Raw genomic sequence first — 17,297 nt, forward strand, 5'->3', positions numbered from 1 at the left:
GGGCAGTGATTTCATTTGAACCTCACAATAGCCCCATGAAGGGACAGATGAGTAGCCCCATTGGACAGGAAAGGTAGAGTCAGCCACCAGAGTGGTGGGGGAGGGTGGGACTACATCATCACCAGTGGAGAACAAGGCTCCTGCTGCTGTCCCCCCACGTGGGAGCTGCTCTCCACTTGCCTGGGGACTCCCAGGAAGGGTGGTCCTGACTGGACAGATCCTGGGGCCGCTCCCTCAAGTTGGGGCTGCTGAGAGGGAGGGCAGGGCTGCCTCTCAGACCAGCAATAAATGGCTCCCGCACCTTCCTGCACATTCCATCCCAGGAGACAAGTGAGCTAGGAGGTGGTGGTGTCAACATCTGACCCTGCCCTTCTCTCCCCACAGGGACCTGAAGCCGGAGAACATCCTACTGGATGACCACGGTGGGTGGGGGGGGCCTCAGAGGTGGGGTGCTATGGAGTAGGGCAGGGTCTGGCTCACTTGCTTCATGCCCCGCCCTCCCCCGTCCCGCTTCTCCACCTACATTCAGGTCATATCCGAATCTCTGACCTGGGGCTGGCGGTGCACGTGCCAGAGGGCCAGACCATCAAGGGTCGTGTGGGCACTGTGGGCTACATGGGTGAGTCTCCCTCTGCCCTGACCGCCTTGCCTCCAGGGTCCCCTTGCTGTCCTGGCTGGGCCCCACCACTTCTGTTTGGGAGTCTTCTGTGTCTTGGGGAGTAGAGAGAGCTGATAGCCTCTTGTATAACTTATGCCCGAGACTCAGCCAGGAGCCCCCCGACACCTGCGGATACGTGTTCATTCACCAGATACTGAGCTCCTGCTCTTGGCTGGGCTTGCCGGTGGCTACCAAGAAGGATGAGAAGGGGCTGAATTTAGCGTCCCTGTCCTGCCCTCTCCTGAACTGCCCAGGTCCTGAGAGGAAGTGCCCATCTGCAGGGCCAAGATGGGCCCCGTATTTCCCTTGGAGACCATGAGACACCGCAGACAGAGCCCCAGTTGCAGGGCCCCACCTCTTTTTGTGACGTGTCCTCAGGCCACATACTGCTGCTCCCAGCCCCACTTGGCCCAACTGTAGAGCAGCCATAGTGGCTCCCAGAGTGGCCTTGAGGATGCAGAGAGGCAGGAGGGGCAGAGATCCCCGTGTGCCCCGCCCGGCAGGTGTAGGTATGCGGCAGGTGAGTCTCTTCTATACTAAATCCCAAGATTGCAAACATAATCACACAGGCCTGATGTGGCCTACATTTGTATTTAAATCAAAGTGTTTTGTTTTTTTTTTCAAAGATTTTATTTTTATTTATTTGACAGAGAGAGAGATATCACAAGTAAGCGGAGAGGCAGACAGAGAGAGAGAGGAGGAAGCAGGCCCTCCGCTGAGCAGAAAGCCCGATGCGGGGCTCGATCCCAGGACCCCGGGATCATGACCCGAGCCGAAGGCAGAGGCCTTAACCCACTGAGCCACCCAGGCGCCCCAAATCAAAGTGTTTTTAAAACAACTGGAATGGGTTACCAACATATGATAGGCTGGACAGCCTCACCTTAAAAACACAGATTTCTGACTTCTCTTGAAAAGTTGCCAAATCTGGCCTTCTGCAGGGCCACATTGGCCCCTTTTGGTGGGGCAGGGGCCATCCCATGTGCTGACGTCCCTCCCAGGCGGTGCCTGCCGCCGGGCCCTCACTCCTCTTTTCCCCGCTGCCCAGCTCCAGAGGTGGTGAAGAATGAACGGTACACATTCAGCCCAGACTGGTGGGCGCTGGGCTGCCTCCTCTATGAGATGATCGCAGGCCAGTCCCCCTTCCAGCAGAGGAAAAAGAAAATCAAGCGAGAGGAGGTGGAGCGGTTAGTGAAGGAGGTGCCTGAGGAATACTCGGAGCGCTTTTCCCCGCAGGCCCGCTCGCTCTGCTCCCAGGTATGGTGGCCGTTAGGAGGCAGGCTGGCTAGGCGTGGAGATGGGGTGGGGGTGGTACACGGCGGCCTCCTTGCCCGGGCCACCTCGACCGCCCCTGCCCCACTGTAGCTCCTGTGCAAGGACCCCGCTGAGCGCCTGGGGTGTCGTGGAGGTGGTGCCCGCGAAGTGAAGGAACACCCCCTCTTCAAGAAGCTGAACTTCAAGCGGCTGGGAGCTGGCATGCAGGAGCCACCCTTCAAGCCTGACGTTAGTGCTTTCCACTCCTGCTGAGGGCGGGCCGCACTGCGCTGGGGCAGGCGGTGGAGGGCTCGGGTTTCAGGGCTCTCGGAGGCGCGGTCAGGACACCTTCAGTTTAAGTGTCAGGAAACCCAACCCAAATGGCTCGGCCGACAGGACAGAATTCAGTGGGCTCTCACAGGTGGAAAGCCTCAGGATTGATCTTGCTTTGGGCATGCCCGGACCTGGGGCTCCAGCAGTGTTGCCAGGGATTCCCTCTTCCTCTCCCCCACGCTGGACTGGCCAGCGTGCGGTCTTTACTCTCTGGCAGCTCTCTCTAGGGTATGGCAGTGGTAGACCCAGCATTTCAGGTCCACGTCCTACCAGCTTAGCCAGCCCAGGAGACACAGTGTACCTCTTGCCCAATAATTTCAAAAGTAGTCCTAAAACAGGGGGAAAAATGTCCTAAATCTAATGCTTATTGCCACTGATTGTTCGGAAGCCCCTCAGCGGCCACACTTGGATCACTTGCCCACCTGACCCACAGCGAGTGGGGGAGGTTGGGTTCCTGATGGAAAACCAACATGCCTGTTGTCAGCAGGGGTCAGGGGCTGAATATCAGCGCCCACCACACCTCGTGGTGCTGATGTCACCCTTGCAGAGTCTCACCCATTTACTGAGTATCTTGGGGGGTTAGGCGTCCCATGGGCAGAGACATCCTCGAGTCATCATATTCCAGGTGGCAGAAGCCCAGCTAAAGCTTCTGTCTGGCATGGAGCTCATTCGTTCATTTGGCCAGAAGGTCATAGCGTCGAGCCCGCATCAGGGTTTCGTGCAGTGTTGGCAGGACTTGATCCCTCGGCTTTGCTTCATCCTGTGAATTGTCCTCACACTGAGTTCAGGCTTCTGTGTGTGAAGTCACAGTCACAGGGAACGTTGTGAGTGGCCAGGATAAAGTTATGTGCATGCCTTCCTCCCATGTGTAAGAGGACTGGGTCCTGGCATTGACAGGTCACTGGCAGGCCAGCCTGATGGCTGTCAGCCACACAGTGACTATGTATTCATTCGGCAAATGTCTAGTGCCCATAAGTGCCAGAGCTTGGAGATAAAGAGGTCAGCAGGACCCAGTCCTGCCTTCCTGTTGTAGAGGAGAGCATGCCGAAGTAAGAGAAAAAGAATAGCAGCTAATGTCAAAAGGATAAATGCGGCTAAGGGAGAGATAAGGAATGATGGGGGTGGGAGTATTTTTAGACAGGGTGGACCTGATGGTTAAGCAGAAGCCTAAAAATGTGAAGGAGAGAGCTGGGCCGAGTTTTGGGGTGAGAGCATTCCAGGGAGAAGGAGAAGCCTCGAGGGAAAGATCATCGAGGTGGCCAGTGTGGCAGGAGTGAGCGTGGGCTGGGAGAGGCACAGGGTTTTATTCTAAGTGTGACAGGGCCTGGGGGTGGTGGGCGGGGCTTGAGCAGGCAGGCCTGTGAGGGGTTGGGGCAGGGCTAGAGAGGGTGAGTACAAATGGGTGGCCAGCTAGGAAGAATTGTGCCTTGTTGGCCTCGCCAACATCCTGGGGTGTGGGCCTTGCTGTGAGTGATTGAACTGAGAGCAGCCTGCCTTGGGGCTGACCCCACAATCAGGTTTCCCCCTGCTTCTGGTGTACATCTTCTCATCTAACCTTGAAATCATCCCACCACCCCTGAGTCTTCAAAGTTAGAAAATCAGTGCTCTGGACTTTAACTTTTTAGACAGAACAGAGAAGAAGCAAGTTTGATACTGATACTATTTTAATAGCTTTGTTGAGATTTAATGCACATACCCTATAATTCACTCGTTTAAAGCGTGTGACTCAATGACTTTTGGCATATTCAGAGTTGTGCAGCCATCACCATAATGATTTTAGAACATTCACATCACCCCTTTCCTCCCACCCAACAAAATGAGTGCCCATTAGCACTCATTCCCCATTTTCCTCTCCCTGTGGCCTTGGCAGTCACTCATCCACTTTCTGTCTCTGTATATTTGCCTGTCCTGGACATTTCATGCAAATGGTGTTATATAATATGTGGTCCTTTGTGACTGGCTTCTTTCACTTAGTGTAATGTTTTCAAGGTTCATCAGTATTGTAGCCTGTACTTTGTTCCTTTTTTTTTTTTTTTTTTTTAAGATTTTATTTATTTGAGAGAGAGAGAGCACATGAGTGGTGGGGAGGCACAGAGGGAGAGGGAGAAGCAGACACCCCCCTGAGCAGGAAGCCTAATGTGGGGCCCGATTCCAGCATCCTGGGATCGTGACCTGAGCTGAAGGCAGATGCTTAACTACCTGAGCCACCCAGGCCCCCCAACCCCCTGCCTTTTTAAAAGACTATTTGAGAGAGAGCAAAGCGGGGAATAGGCAAAGGGAGAGGGAGAAGCAGACTCCCCACTGAGAAGGGGTTCCTTACATGGGACTCAATCATGACCTGAGCTGAAAGCAGACACTTAACTGACTGAGCCACCCAGGTGCCCCTACTTTCTTCCTTTTTTATTACTGAATAATACTCCTTTGTTTGAGTATGCCACATTTTGTTTATCAGTGGATGGACATTGGAGTTGTTCCCACTTTGGGCTTATAGTGAATAATTCTTCTATTATGAACATTGGCATGCAAGTGCTGGTGGAGACCTATGTTTTCATTTTTCTTGGATATATACCCAGGATGGAACTGCTGGCTAATATGGTAACGCTGCATTTAACCTTTTGGGGAAATGCCAGATTGTTTTCCAAAGTAGCTGTACCATTTTACATGATGATGATGTTGTTGTTTTTAAAGAATCTACTTACTTGACAGGCAGAGATCATTTCATTGGCAGAGAGGCAGGCAGAGAGGTGGGGGAAGCAGGCTCCCTGCCGAGCAGAGAGCCTGATGTGGGGCTCAATCCCAGGACCCTGGGATCATGACCTGAGCCGAAGGCAGGGGCTTAACCCACTGAGCCACCCAGGCGCCCCTTTGACAATGTTGTTTTAATTGACATCCTTAATAGTAGAATTTAGAAAACAATGCAAGGATAAAAAAGACACTGGCCTTCTGGAGTGAGGTGGGCTCCCAGGAGGGGCCCTGAGGGTGTGGGGACTTGGGAGGACTGTTCTAATCCTCGGCTTGTCTATGAAGCTTGAGGGGATAGGGCAGGCCATTGGAACATCTTGGGACAGAGGACCCATCAGAGCCAGGCCCTGCATGGGGATGCTTAGCTCAGGCAGCTAAGATCCCGCCTGCACTGTACCCCCAGACGGCTGTGTGTGGGTAGAGGGGGTGCCTGTCACTGATTCCCTAAGGCACTGCAGGGCTGCTTGGCTGCAGCCAGTCAGCTCCCATTGACAGGAGGCATGGCCTTTATGAAGCCTCACCAGTCAGAAGCAATGAGGGTTAATAACCCCCAGTTTACAGAGTGGAAAAGACCTCAACAAGAAGGGACTGCCGTGCTTAGCAAGTGCATGGGGCACCTAGTTTCTGACTCCAAATCCGAGAGCTGCAAGGGTTGGAGCACAGCCAGGCCAAGGCTCGGGTGACTTTCAGGGCTGAGCTGCCCGTGTGCATGTAGGTGGGCAAGCATATGTGTGTGCCTGCCTGTGAGTGTCTTGCTTCCGTCTGACTGCTGTTTCCGTCCGCACCAGCCCCAGGCCATTTACTGCAAGGATGTTCTGGACATCGAACAGTTTTCCACAGTAAAGGGCGTGGAGCTGGAGCCCACTGACCAGGACTTCTACCAGAAGTTTGCCACGGGCAGTGTGCCCATCCCCTGGCAGAATGAGGTAAGGAGCTGCCCAGCTGGTGGGCTGGGCTCCAGAGCAGAGGCCCGGAGCTGGCTCTCACCGCTGCCTGTGGTTGGGCAGATGGTGGAGACGGAGTGCTTCCAGGAGCTGAATGTCTTTGGGCTTGATGGCTCGGTTCCCCCAGACCTGGACTGGAAGGGTCAGCCCCCTGCGCCCCCCAAGAAGGGACTGCTGCAGAGACTCTTCAGCCGTCAGGTAAGCCCCAGTGGCATCCCGGCCCGGCCCCTCGCCTAGCTCCAGGGGACGGTGGGCGGGAGGCAGAGCTGGTGCCCGCGCGTGCTGGGAGCGGGCCTCTTCCAACCGCGCCACGTGTGCCCAGGGTCTCTGGCCTCATTCCCGCCTGTCCCCTACCCCTGGCTGGGCTCACGGCCTCTTTTCTCTTTCCAGAGGTGAGCAGTGTGGGCTCCCCGTGGGTTGGCCTTGCTGCCGGGCCTCGGGGAGCCACGGGCAGCCCTTCCATGGCAGAGGCGAGATGTGGGCGAAAGAAGTCTGGTGCCCGCTCCCCCCCTTCCCCCAACTACTTCGTTCCCTGCACCCTGGCACCTTCAAGCTGCTGGCCTCGCTTAGCCATCTGTCTCCCCATGCTCTGCCTCCACCATCTCTGGGGGAGAGGGTGTAGACAGGGCCTTGCTCTGGCGAAGCCCGAGATCTGCCTGGACCCTCTTACTTCAGCCTGCTGTCAGTATCCTCTGCGCTGATGTCCACACATGTCTGGCCTGAGCTGCTGCTCTAGGCCCCTCGCAGGGAGCCCCCAGCCCAGAGCATGGCTCCAGGCAGCTCCTGGCAGGGCCGGCCTGGGTAGTAGCACTGGTGGCTAATGGCACTCGCTCTGCCTCTCTCCCTCCGTGTCTTCCCCATCCCTCCAGGATTGCTGTGGGAACTGCAGCGACAGTGAGGAAGAGCTCCCCACCCGCCTCGAGCTCCCCACCCGCCTCTAGCCCCCAGCCTGAGGCCCCCACCGGTGGTTGGCGGTAGCAGCTACTCCGAGCGCTGTTTACAGTTTTGCACAGTGGTCTTCCCCATTGCCCACGCGAGTTGTGGCCTGGGGAACACAGCCGGAGCTGTCCCCGGTGTCCTCTGCCCCTCAGCCCCTGATCTGGCTGGGCTCGGGCAAGGCCTGGGCTGTCCCTGGGACAAAGGTGCGTCCCTTCAGCTCTTGTCTGTGGAGCTTGGGGCTTTCTGTATTTATGTATTTGTACGAATGTATATAGCAACCAGAGCGTTCTTAAGACCCACCCTGGAGCTGGCAGAGGGGCCACTGCCAAACTCAAGGCTCCTTGGGCCCAGCTTGGACAGGCCGAGACTGGGCCAGACAAGGCCCTTGAGCCCCCAGCACTGTGCTCGCCACCGCCGACCTCCGAGTGAGACTCATGCCTGCCTCTGCCGCCCTGGGCTCGGGCCACCACCTCTGGGGTCCATTGTTGTCCCTTCTCAGCACTTGTCAAAGCTGGATCTGGGGCCTCTGTATCCCCTAGGCCTGTGCCAAAGTGTGACCAGAGATTGGGCTGACCCTGGGACCCATCAGTCCACTGCCCAGGCTGTCCCAGATGGGTCTGCCTCTGCCTTCCAGCTCCCAGGGTGCCTCGTCCCTCATGCTGGGCCCTGTCCTGAAGACACCTCTTGCAGAAACGCCCCAGGCAGTGGGAAGGGGGGAGGAGGTTGTCCCTGGCCAACTTTCAAACATTCCAGACTCCCCTCTTAACAATAGACATGTGCCCAGCAATAATCCATCCCTCCCTGTGTGTGCCTGTGGGGTATGTATGTGAGCGTGTGCGTGTATGTGAAGGGGATTGGCCGAGGTGTGTGTGTGCCTGCACTCCAGGCCCCGATTCTGGTCCTTCCCAGGTGGTAATGGCCATCCTGGTCCCAGTGTTAGGGTAGCATGGGATTATAGGGCCCTGGTTTTTCCGTATTTAAAGCCAATTTTTATGACTCGTTTTGTCCAATGTAAGCTGCCACGTGTCTCTGAGTGAATACAGTCTGAGCACAAACCTGGCCAGCCGCCCTGCCTGCCTCTTTCTTGCTCCTGGTGTTCCAGGGGTCTTTCTGCTTCCCTCGCCCTGCTGGAAGTGGGAAGGGATTAGAGGTGGGCCTGGTGGGGCTACCCTTCCAACATGCCCTGCACCCCCTCCCCCTGCCCCTTAAGCTGATCTTGGACTAGCCTCTCCAGGCGGCCAGGCCTCAGTGGCCTTTGGGCTCACCAGTGAGTTTCTCAGCTTCCTAAATGGGATGGGGCCTGAGGGAAGAAGCCTTGGGTCCCCACTAGGTTGAGAGTTTGGCTCTACCTGGACTGGGGAGGCAGGTTTAGCTGGAAGGGTCCCCTCCATGGCCAGGGTGGTCTGGTGACCAGCTGTGGGCTTGGAGTAGCCTGGGGAGCAAGGTGGAAGCTGCTGTTAGAAACATCCGCCAGTGCTGTCCTACCCGGACACCTATTGTGTTTGCAGCCCAGGGCCAGCGAACTAGAGCCATCCCTCAGCCCTGGAAGCAGGAAATGTGGCGGGCAGAGGTGAGACAGTGGTGATGCTGGGAGTTAGGCTGTGGCAAGTGTGGGTGGGGACCAGCCATGAGGGCATTAGGCAGGGTTCTCTGAAAAGCTGAGCCAGGTCTTAAAGGAGACTTATTCACCTGGGGGCAGAGGGATTGGGGAACATTCCATAGCATTCCACCTATGCAGTGAAGGAGAGGACAGTCTTGACAAGTCTGACCCAGACTTCATAGATCTGTTGCCATACCATAGTCTCCCAGTGCTCCCAGCCCTCTAAGGATGCTTTATAACCACATTAAGGGTTTGTTCCTTGCCTGTGGGCTGGGACCAGTGCCATAGGTCCACATGCAGTCAGACAGTTCTGGGTTCAAGTCAGCCAGGCCACTTTTCAAGCTGGCTTTGCATAGGCCCTTCCCTTGTCTAGAAAAGTGGGTGTGATACCCATCCCCTCTCAGGGCAGCTGTGAAATGAGAATCTGTGAAAGCAGCCTATCACCTCCTTTTGCCCCTGGGTCACTGACAGGACTGTTGCCAATTAGGGGAGTGGGTGCTGGATGCCAGGCTGACAGCCATCTCAAGGGCATCCAGAAAGTTCTAAGCACTGACTTAGTGTGGAAGGGGCCTCTCTGGTGGTGGCCCACTTCTTGATGGTCTGTAGAGCGTGTGCTGCTGCTTCCGTTAACTTGAGGGAAACGGGAGAGGGCCATGCCCACGGTCTTCCAGCTGGTCAGCTGTTGTTGCACAGTGGCAAGGAAGCCAGCCAAAGGTGAAGTTGGATCCAAATCATGATGTGTGAAATTGGGGCCTGAGGTGCATTTGCCCTTCTATTTTGGTGGGAGGGCAGTTAGGTTATCAGTTGGCTGAAGCCCAGCCCTGAGCAGGTGTATAAGGGCGAGTGGGTACCAGTTGTACCAGTAGGTCCCTGGAGCACTCTGCAGATGGGCAAGACCTCCCTCCGAGCTCCCCGCCTTGGGCTAGAGAGGCATCCAGGGAACTTGTTGGCTACAGTTCAGCTCACCTTAAAGCTCTTGGCACAGTGAGTCCAGCTCTGTGGTGGGAGCTGGGGACCCAGATGGAGACAAGGGCCCCACCAGTTTGGAGCTCAGCCTGGTAGGGAGACGGAAATGGGAACAGTTTAAGACCCAGAGTGATCAGCACTGTGGCGGAGATAGTTCTAGAGCTGGCAGGGCTGGGAATGCTAAGTGGCTGGGGCTGGGGGTCAACGCCAAGCAGGGAGGCCTCTTGGAACAAAAGTCTCAGAATTGGTGCCTTCCAGGACACAGAAGCAGATGTACCTGGTTGGAGGAGCCATATGGATGGTCTAGGACCTCCTAGATGGCTAGATGGCTTAGGATGGCTTGAGGTGGAGTGGGTGGTTATGGGTGGGTAAAGGAAGCAAGTGGAGCCAAAGTCCGTGAGCACCATGCAGGGCTCTGAAACCCATGTTGAGGATGTGGGGCCTCATCTAGAAGGCAGGGGCAGCCCTAGAGGATTTCAGCTGGTTGTGTTGGGAAGTCTGCCTAGGATGTACAAAAAGCACCCCATGTTTACTTTGGGAAACCTCCTGTCTTAGTCCATGTGGTTTCGATGGGGCTGGGTTTGCACCCCCTGCATACATAGACACCTAAAGTGTGTGAACCAGGTGAGGCTGTTAGAGATCTTTGGTTGCAAGTGACAGAACGGTCCTCCAACTAACAGAGTGTTAAAAGGATATGGGGGAACATGAAGAACCAGGACTGGGACTGGGGCACTCCAGGGTCTTAGTCACAGACCCCATTCTCATCAGGATACAATCCCCAGTAGCAAGATGCAACAGCCATGTCCATGTCTGCATTGTTGAGCTGGACTGCAAACCCAAGGAGCCCAAAAGGTCCAGCAGGAAATCTCACTGTGCACTCAGGGAGAAGGACCCTTGGGTTCAAGGGCCCAGCCTGATGACACCCATGGCATGCAGTCAGCCCCCCTGATGAAATAGGGTGCTTATACCCAACAAGAAGGAAATGGGTACTGGGTGGCTGGACATATATCCCCTCACCTGGGCATGACCAACTGGATTCGTTCACCAATGGACACTAAGCCAAAGAGTCTTTTGGAGGGCTTTGCTAGAACTATTGGGAAAGAATTGGGGTTCTGGGGTTGGGTGGCAGGATATACACCAAGAGCCGTGGCGTCATTCTTGTCACCACCTAGGAATTTTCAAGAATGATGCAAACAGAAGAATGCAGAGAGGAGAGAACAGTTACATGTCTGATACCATTGTGGGGACACCTGGAACCAATTGTAATCACAGCTAAAATCTGCCTCTGGACTTTTCAGTTAGATGAGTCAAACACCTCTGGGCTCAAACCTATTTGTTTTGGGGTTCTGTCACTTGCAAATCAAAGTGTCCTAGCTGTATGATGGTGGAGGGTGTTTTTGGAAGATCACCGTAAGTGTGACAGAGAAGTTGGACCAGAAACAACCCAATTAAGAGAGACTGATGAACCTCCAGGTTTAGACTCCCCCTGAACAGTGGGGCCCTTACTAGGCCTCACTGCTATTCCTTGAGGATGAGTGGGGTCCATGAAGACCAGGGCTGTGTTCTTCCTGTGCCACTTTTTAGTAGACGTGTGGTGATGTATATTCACTGGGGACACACTGGGAGGGGCTGTGAGTTTGGAGGGGACCGTGTATTGGTAAGCTGGAACGACACTGGGGGGCCGGCCTGCTCCAACCCTTGCCCAGCGCATGTGTGCAGTGCCTCTCAGGATGTGGCCGCTGCGTGGACGTGTGTGTGTTTTCCGGGTTGAAGAGAGAGAGTGTGTGTGTGTGTGTGTGTGTGTGTGTGTCAGGGTCCTTGACCTCGGCTGTTCGGCTTGAGCATCATGTGTGCTCAGCCAACTGTGTACACCCCGTCTGCCTGCGTGCGCCCCGTTCCGGACAGCCTGTTGCCAGGAGCTGTGGCGCGTGCTTTCCCTGTGCAGGGTGAGCCCGGCGCCCCGCGTGCGAGTCTCCACGCGGCAGGTGGGTGCCAGGTCCTCCGCCTCCGGCTCCCAGGACAGCCTCCTCGGCTGCGAGTGCCTGGGGGTGGGGGCCCTCTGTCGGCTGCCGCGCGCGCGCGCACGCCGGGCTGGTACGCGCCGTGTACGCGCCCGTGCGCGCGCCCCACGGCTCCAGCCCAGCGCTCGCAGCCGCCTTCGTGCCACAGCCAGCTCCCGGGTGCCGCCGCCGCCTCCCCCACGGCCGGGGGCTCTGTCCGCGGAGCCCGCGCCACTTGCCCCGAGCCAGGAGGACGAGCTCGAGGAGGATGCCTGGGCCCGTGAGTACCGCGGCGGCGGCAGGCCGGGCGGGCCCGGAGCGCGGGAGGAAGATGATCCCGGGCTGAGCCCCTCCCCGCGGGCAGCTCCGCGCTCTGGCCCTGGGTCGCCGCCCCGGACCCCCCGCCCCGGCCAGCCCCTCCCCCAGCCCACTCCGGAGGTAGGGAGGGAGGGGAGGGAGGGAGAGAGAGGGAGGGCGCCAGTGAGCGAGGGAGCCAAAGCCGGGCGCGAGCCGCCACCGGTTCGCTTGGAAACGGTTGCCACAGCAACGGGGTTGCGCTCCCCGGCAACGCGGCTGCGGGGCGGCGACGCCCCCTCCCACCCCTCCCCCACCCCAAACGGGTCCGCAGCCTAGGGGCGCAGGGGAAGAGGGGGTGCGGAGACTACCCCTGGAGCGGTGGGGGTAACTTCGCCAGTCTGGGTGTGCCTGCCTCCACAGCTCGTCGAAGATGGGGGTGGGGGGTGAGCGGCCCCGTGGGCACGAGCTGGCTCCCACGTGGCTGCAGTCGTCGCAGCAGGGCTCCTGGGGTGGCTGCAAACGTGGGGGCGGCCCAGCCCCTGGGCCTGCCTCGGGAGGAGGAGGCTTGGAGGCTGGGTCCGGCGTCTGCGCTCCAGCACCCCCACCACCTCTACCACCTCTCGCCTGCGAAATAGCCTGACCCGAGTTGGGTGCCACAGAGGCGATGTTCCTTACCCAGGGAGAAGAAAGAAGCTCACATCCTCCTCCTCACGGCCAGGGCATATGTCAGACCGCGGCTAGGGCCGGTTGTGGGTTTCTGCTCCGTGTTCCAAGCCACCATTCTCCTGGGAGTGGTGGGAGCAGAGTGGGCAGGAGCAGAGGAAAGGACATTGCTGACCCAGGGAAGATGAAGCTCAGGCCAATGGGAGCGCCCTGGCCCATTGTCTGGATCACAAGTGTCCCTTTCTTGTCTGAGCACAAAGCCCAGACTGTACTGGGTGGCATGCAGGTTGGCTGGCAGGCAGGCCAGTGCCACATGGAGATGCTCTGTCCTCCAGGGGAGCTCCTCTGGGAGGAGAATGGCCGCTGAGTCAGAGGAAATGACCTCTGGCTCCTCTCCCAACCTCCCCCAGCCGGCAGTGGCCGAGTGCTGGGGAGAGAAATGGTCCTCCTGCCAGCTCTCCCAGACCTGACTCAGCAGACGCCCGCCTCCAATCGTAGACCTTGCACTCAACATCCCAGTGACCACAACCATCCTTGGGTTTCCTCTCCCATCCAGAAAAGTGTCTTGGGCACCAGAGATGACCATCATCCCAGGCATTTGAGGCCTTGGCATAAGATGCCCTTAGATGGGTGGTGCCCTGAGTCAGTCCTGAGTCTCCCTCCTGCAGGCAGGAATGCCTTTGGAATTATTCACCGGCTCATTTCATTCTGTCCTGGCTCTGTGTGAGACTTGTGTTGAGTGTTCTGCATCCATTATCCCTTAATCCTTTCATTGGTTGTACAAGGTAAGTTTATTATCCCCATTTTAGAGATGTAGACTCCCGAGGCTCAGAGAGGTAAAGTGATTTCCCCAGGGTCACACAATCAGTAAGTTGTGGAGCTAGGTTTTCAGTGAAAGTTTTCTGCTGGCACAGCTGCTCTCTGCCTGCCACACCATCTCTTGTGACCCAGGCAGAAAAGGACTGGAGGGCCTTCTAGAGGAGCAGCCTTAACTTTCTTTCATATTCTTCCAGTGAGGAAATTACCATGTCTTTCCAGCCTTAGCACACCTTGCCTTCTTCCAGCAAACTCAGCTAGATTCTTGCTCACCCAGATGCTCTATGGGACTGTGATACTGCTGGGCTGGCTCCCTTCCTCCATTTTCTCTCTGGGTAAACCCGAGCAGGGAGGGCTACTTCAGTTACCTGGGAAACCCCCAAGGCCCTAGTTCTTGGTTTTGGGGCTCTGTGGCTTGATCAGCTTGCAACCTTGGCTGTGGTCGAATTCAGCAATCATGGGTCTATGTAGTGCTAGCTGCTGTGGGTGCTCACTCTAGTTCAGGGACTGGAAACCCAAATGCATCTAGGGCCCAGGAAGCAATGGAATGAGGTGGGCCAGGGAGCTACTCAGCTACAGTCTGTCTATGTCACTCTGTGAGAATGTGGACTTGGAATGACCAGAGAATTATCAAGATGAACCAAAAATCCAGACTTTTATGTAAAATCTCCTGGGTTTTAAATTTGGCAACTGATCGGAATATTTTAAAAAATTGATTGTGGGCCCAAAAACATGCCCATGATCTGTGTCCAGCCTGAGAGTCACAAGGTGGTGACCTCTGGTCTGTGGAAAGGCGATGGCAGTTTTTACTGGGCCACTCCCAGGCTTGTGTAGATGTAGCACCATGGGCTGGTTTCCATATTTGAGCCTCTTGAGGCTGCAAAGTGCTGCCATTTGGTTTGTCATGTGCAGCTGTGTACACCAGTCTTGAAGGATTTTCACTTCCTTCAGCAGTTTTGCTCCTCCCTTGCCAATGTTAGGCCGATCGCATCGCCCCTGTCTTATAGGCAAAGAAACTTCAGCCCAGGAGTGGGAACAACTGGGATGGGGCCACACAGCCTGATCAAGGCAGAAGCAGGATTTGAGCCCTAGGCTGTCCCTTCAGTGCCCTGCGTGTTACATATGCTGCCTCTCAGAAGAGGGCATCCTCATCTCCCCTTAGCCCCTGAGGTGTGGCTAATTCCCTTGGAAGGATTGATGTGGGTACAGTAGACACTGAGCCACATAGGGCCTCTCTGCCTACAAGCTGTCTGTGACCCCAGTCTCTGTTGTCCTGTTTGCAGTTTCCAACCTCTGGGTTCCAGGCCCAGTGCCAGGGTGGGGGTCACAGAGGTGTTACCTATAGGCAAGGGTGCCAAGCCAGTACCTTGGCTGAGCTGGAATGAGGCTCTGGTCAGCTCTATGCCTGGCTGACTGCGGCGGCAGTCCTCTCTCTCTGGCCTCAGTTCACGTGTCGTGGTGTGGGAGGAGTATAAAATTGTCACCAGGCCCTGCCTGAAATGCCCTTCCTGCCAGGACAGGGGGCTTTGCAGTCACCTGGGTGTCACAGCCACCTGCCTGTGTGGGCCTGAACTGGCCCCACCTCCTTTTCTGGAGAATTGGGATGGCAGCAGCCACCTCCTGGGTGTCCCTGAGATCATGAATGTGAAGAGGCCTGCAGTGGGCCTGGCATGTGCTGGGCATGCAGGACAGGTTAGCAGTAACTTCTCCCATCCCATCCTCACTCTGTACCCCACATTTGCCCTCCCTCTGTCCCCTAGTCTGAGTCCCTGTCCCTTCACTTGATCAGCAGCTCTGGCCTTATATCTGGGGAACGTTATGACCCAGAGCCCTGCTGTCTGGGATTCCCTCCGTCCATTCCAGAGCCCCTGACATAGGCTTCTAGTTTCCTCTTGTTCACATGGATACAGGGATCCTCATCTCATTTGTAAACTGGCTTGCAAGGGCCAAGAGCTGGATGATGGCATCTCTCTCAGTGACTTTCTGGTAAACAGCTGACCTTTCCCAGGAGTGAGTGGGTTTCAGACCCAGCTCCTGAGGTGCTCCCTGTCCTACGGCTAAAAGACCAAACAGGGAACTGGGCATCATCCAGTCACCCCAACAAGTGGTGTTGGAGCGGCTACATGCCAGATGACAAGACAGATGCCACCTCTGGAGTTGCACACAAGCAGCTAGAGCACACTGCCCTATCCCTGGGCTTCTTATCCGACCCGGGGAGTGAGGTGGCCTGGAGCTGACTTGTCCAGCAAAGTTAGAGTGAGGCCATGAAGGTGAGAAGTGTGGGGGCAAGAGCTTTGAGGCTGTGTCACAGGCCCCTCGGGGGAAGAAAGCAGGACTCTGAGCAGCTAGGATGGGAACATGGGCTGGTTGCGGAGGGAAGGGCACTGAGAGGTGAGGCTGCAGATGCCTTGGCAGGAACTCATCCCAGAAGCCATGATCTAGGTCAGTTCTTAAAGTGTGCTCTCTGGACCACAACATTAGTATCTGCTGGGAATTTGTTAGAAATGCAAACTCTCAGGTCCAACCCTGACCTACTGAACCAAACACTGGGAGCAGAGCCCAACACTCTGTTTTAACAAGCCCTCCCTATGGGTCTCATGCTCATTCAAGGTTGAGAGGCACCCATCTAAACTGTCTTAAAGAGCTGGGCTGCCTCCTGAAGTGGTGGGGAGTTGCCAGAGGGCTCAGGCAGGAGAGGGCCTGGGGGAAATGGGCAACATGGAAAGTGCGTAGGCTGGGCAGGGGCCCAACATGGAAGTAGAGAGAGCAGTGGCAAGCATGGCAACAGGGGCCCAGGTGAGAGATGATGGTGGCTTGGCCAAGGCAGTGGCTGGGGGACCAAAGGAAGTAGACAGACGAAGGCACAGTGCACTGAGCATAAAAAGAACAGGATTTACTTTTTTTTTTTTTTTTAAAGATTTTATTTATTTATTTGAGAGAGAGAGAGACAGTGAGAGAGAGCACAAGCGAAGAGAAGGTCAGAGAGAGAAGCAGACTCCCCGTGGAGCTGGGAGCCCGATGCGGGACTCGATCCCAGGACTCCAGGATCATGACCTGAGCCGAAGGCAGTCGTCCAACCAACTGAGCCACCCAGGCGTCCCGGATTTACTTTTTTTTTTTAAAGATTTTATTTTAGAGAGGGAACATGACCAGGGGGAGGGGTAGAGGGAGAGAGGGACTCTCAAGCAGACTCTGTACTGAGCACAGAGCCCGATGTAGGGCTCAGTCTCAGACCCTGAGATATGACGTGAACCAAAATCGACAGTTGGATGCCTAACTGAGCTGCCCAGGCGCCCTGCAAAAGACCAGGATTGAATGGATGGTGGGCCGTTTACTGAGATAAAGGATTTAACAGATCTTCGGGGTCTAAGACTGGATTGGTGGGGTTCTTCATGAAGAGGAACAAGGTGGTAGGTGCCCCCAGCAGTGTGTCAGGCCCCAGAATAAGAAATCTGTGTGACCTTGGGTACCACTGAGTCCCTGGGAACTAAGTGCTCTCATCTGTCAAATGGAATGCTAACTAGTTTGTAGGATTCCTGAGAATGATTTGTGATGTCTGGCCTTCAGGCAGAGTGCCGTAAGGACTTACACATCTCTGTATCCCCAGCTCAGAAGCCTCCATCATCCACACTCACGTTGTTGGGCATCTCCAAATCCTTGGCATGAACTAGGTCAGTTTTCACCATGGTCACTGACAAGGAGACTAGCATCATAGGGCTTAAGACACTCATCCCCTAGTATCTCATTTTTGTCCTCCCACTATACTCCCAGTGAGTGTGTGGCATAAGAAAACCATACAGAGGGGCGCCTGGGTGGCTCAGTCATTAAGCATCTGCCTTGGGCTTAAGTCATGATCCCAGGGTCCTGTGATAGAGCCCTGTGTTGGGCTCCCAGCTCAGCGGGAAGCCTGCTTCTCCCTCTTGCTCTGCCCCTGCTTGTGCTCCCTCTCTTGCTGTCTCTCTCTCTCTCTGTCAAATAAATAAAATCTTTTAAAAAAGGGAAAAAAAAAAACATACAAAGCAATACACTCACAAATTCTACAAATAAATCAAGATGGAATCCTAAAAAATATTCAAATAACCTGCAAG

The 17,297-nt window shown here is 55.8% G+C and overlaps 1 protein-coding gene and 1 long non-coding RNA gene across 5 annotated transcripts in view; one reads left to right on the forward strand and one right to left on the reverse strand.

The window, feature by feature from the left end:
- GRK6 (G protein-coupled receptor kinase 6) overlaps nt 1-17,297 on the forward strand; it is a 28,059-nt gene that overhangs the window by 7,471 nt on the left and 3,291 nt on the right. For 2 of the 4 annotated variants that reach the window (XM_032851935.1, XM_032851936.1), the window contains exons 10-15: nt 385-422; nt 530-619; nt 1,704-1,912; nt 2,021-2,158; nt 5,773-5,910; nt 5,992-6,126. In XM_032851935.1, the coding sequence (XP_032707826.1) occupies nt 385-422; nt 530-619; nt 1,704-1,912; nt 2,021-2,158; nt 5,773-5,910; nt 5,992-6,126 (748 nt within the window). Of the gene's footprint in view, nt 1-384; nt 423-529; nt 620-1,703; nt 1,913-2,020; nt 2,159-5,772; nt 5,911-5,991; nt 6,127-6,318; nt 7,541-17,297 lie in introns of those variants that run through there. The other 2 variants (XM_032851934.1, XM_032851937.1) reach the window with 2 other exon arrangements.
- On the reverse strand, nt 7,842-12,574 carry LOC116864375. The gene is made up of 3 exons (XR_004382005.1): nt 12,406-12,574; nt 8,557-8,597; nt 7,842-7,994 (listed from the first exon to the last, which is right to left on the reverse strand). It is a non-coding gene; the product is annotated as an uncharacterized LOC116864375 (long non-coding RNA).

Source organism: Lontra canadensis, unplaced genomic scaffold (assembly GCF_010015895.1).
Source record: "Lontra canadensis isolate GAN:19392208 unplaced genomic scaffold, GSC_riverotter_1.0 scaffold5, whole genome shotgun sequence".
NCBI classification, from domain to species: Eukaryota; Metazoa; Chordata; class Mammalia; order Carnivora; family Mustelidae; genus Lontra; species Lontra canadensis.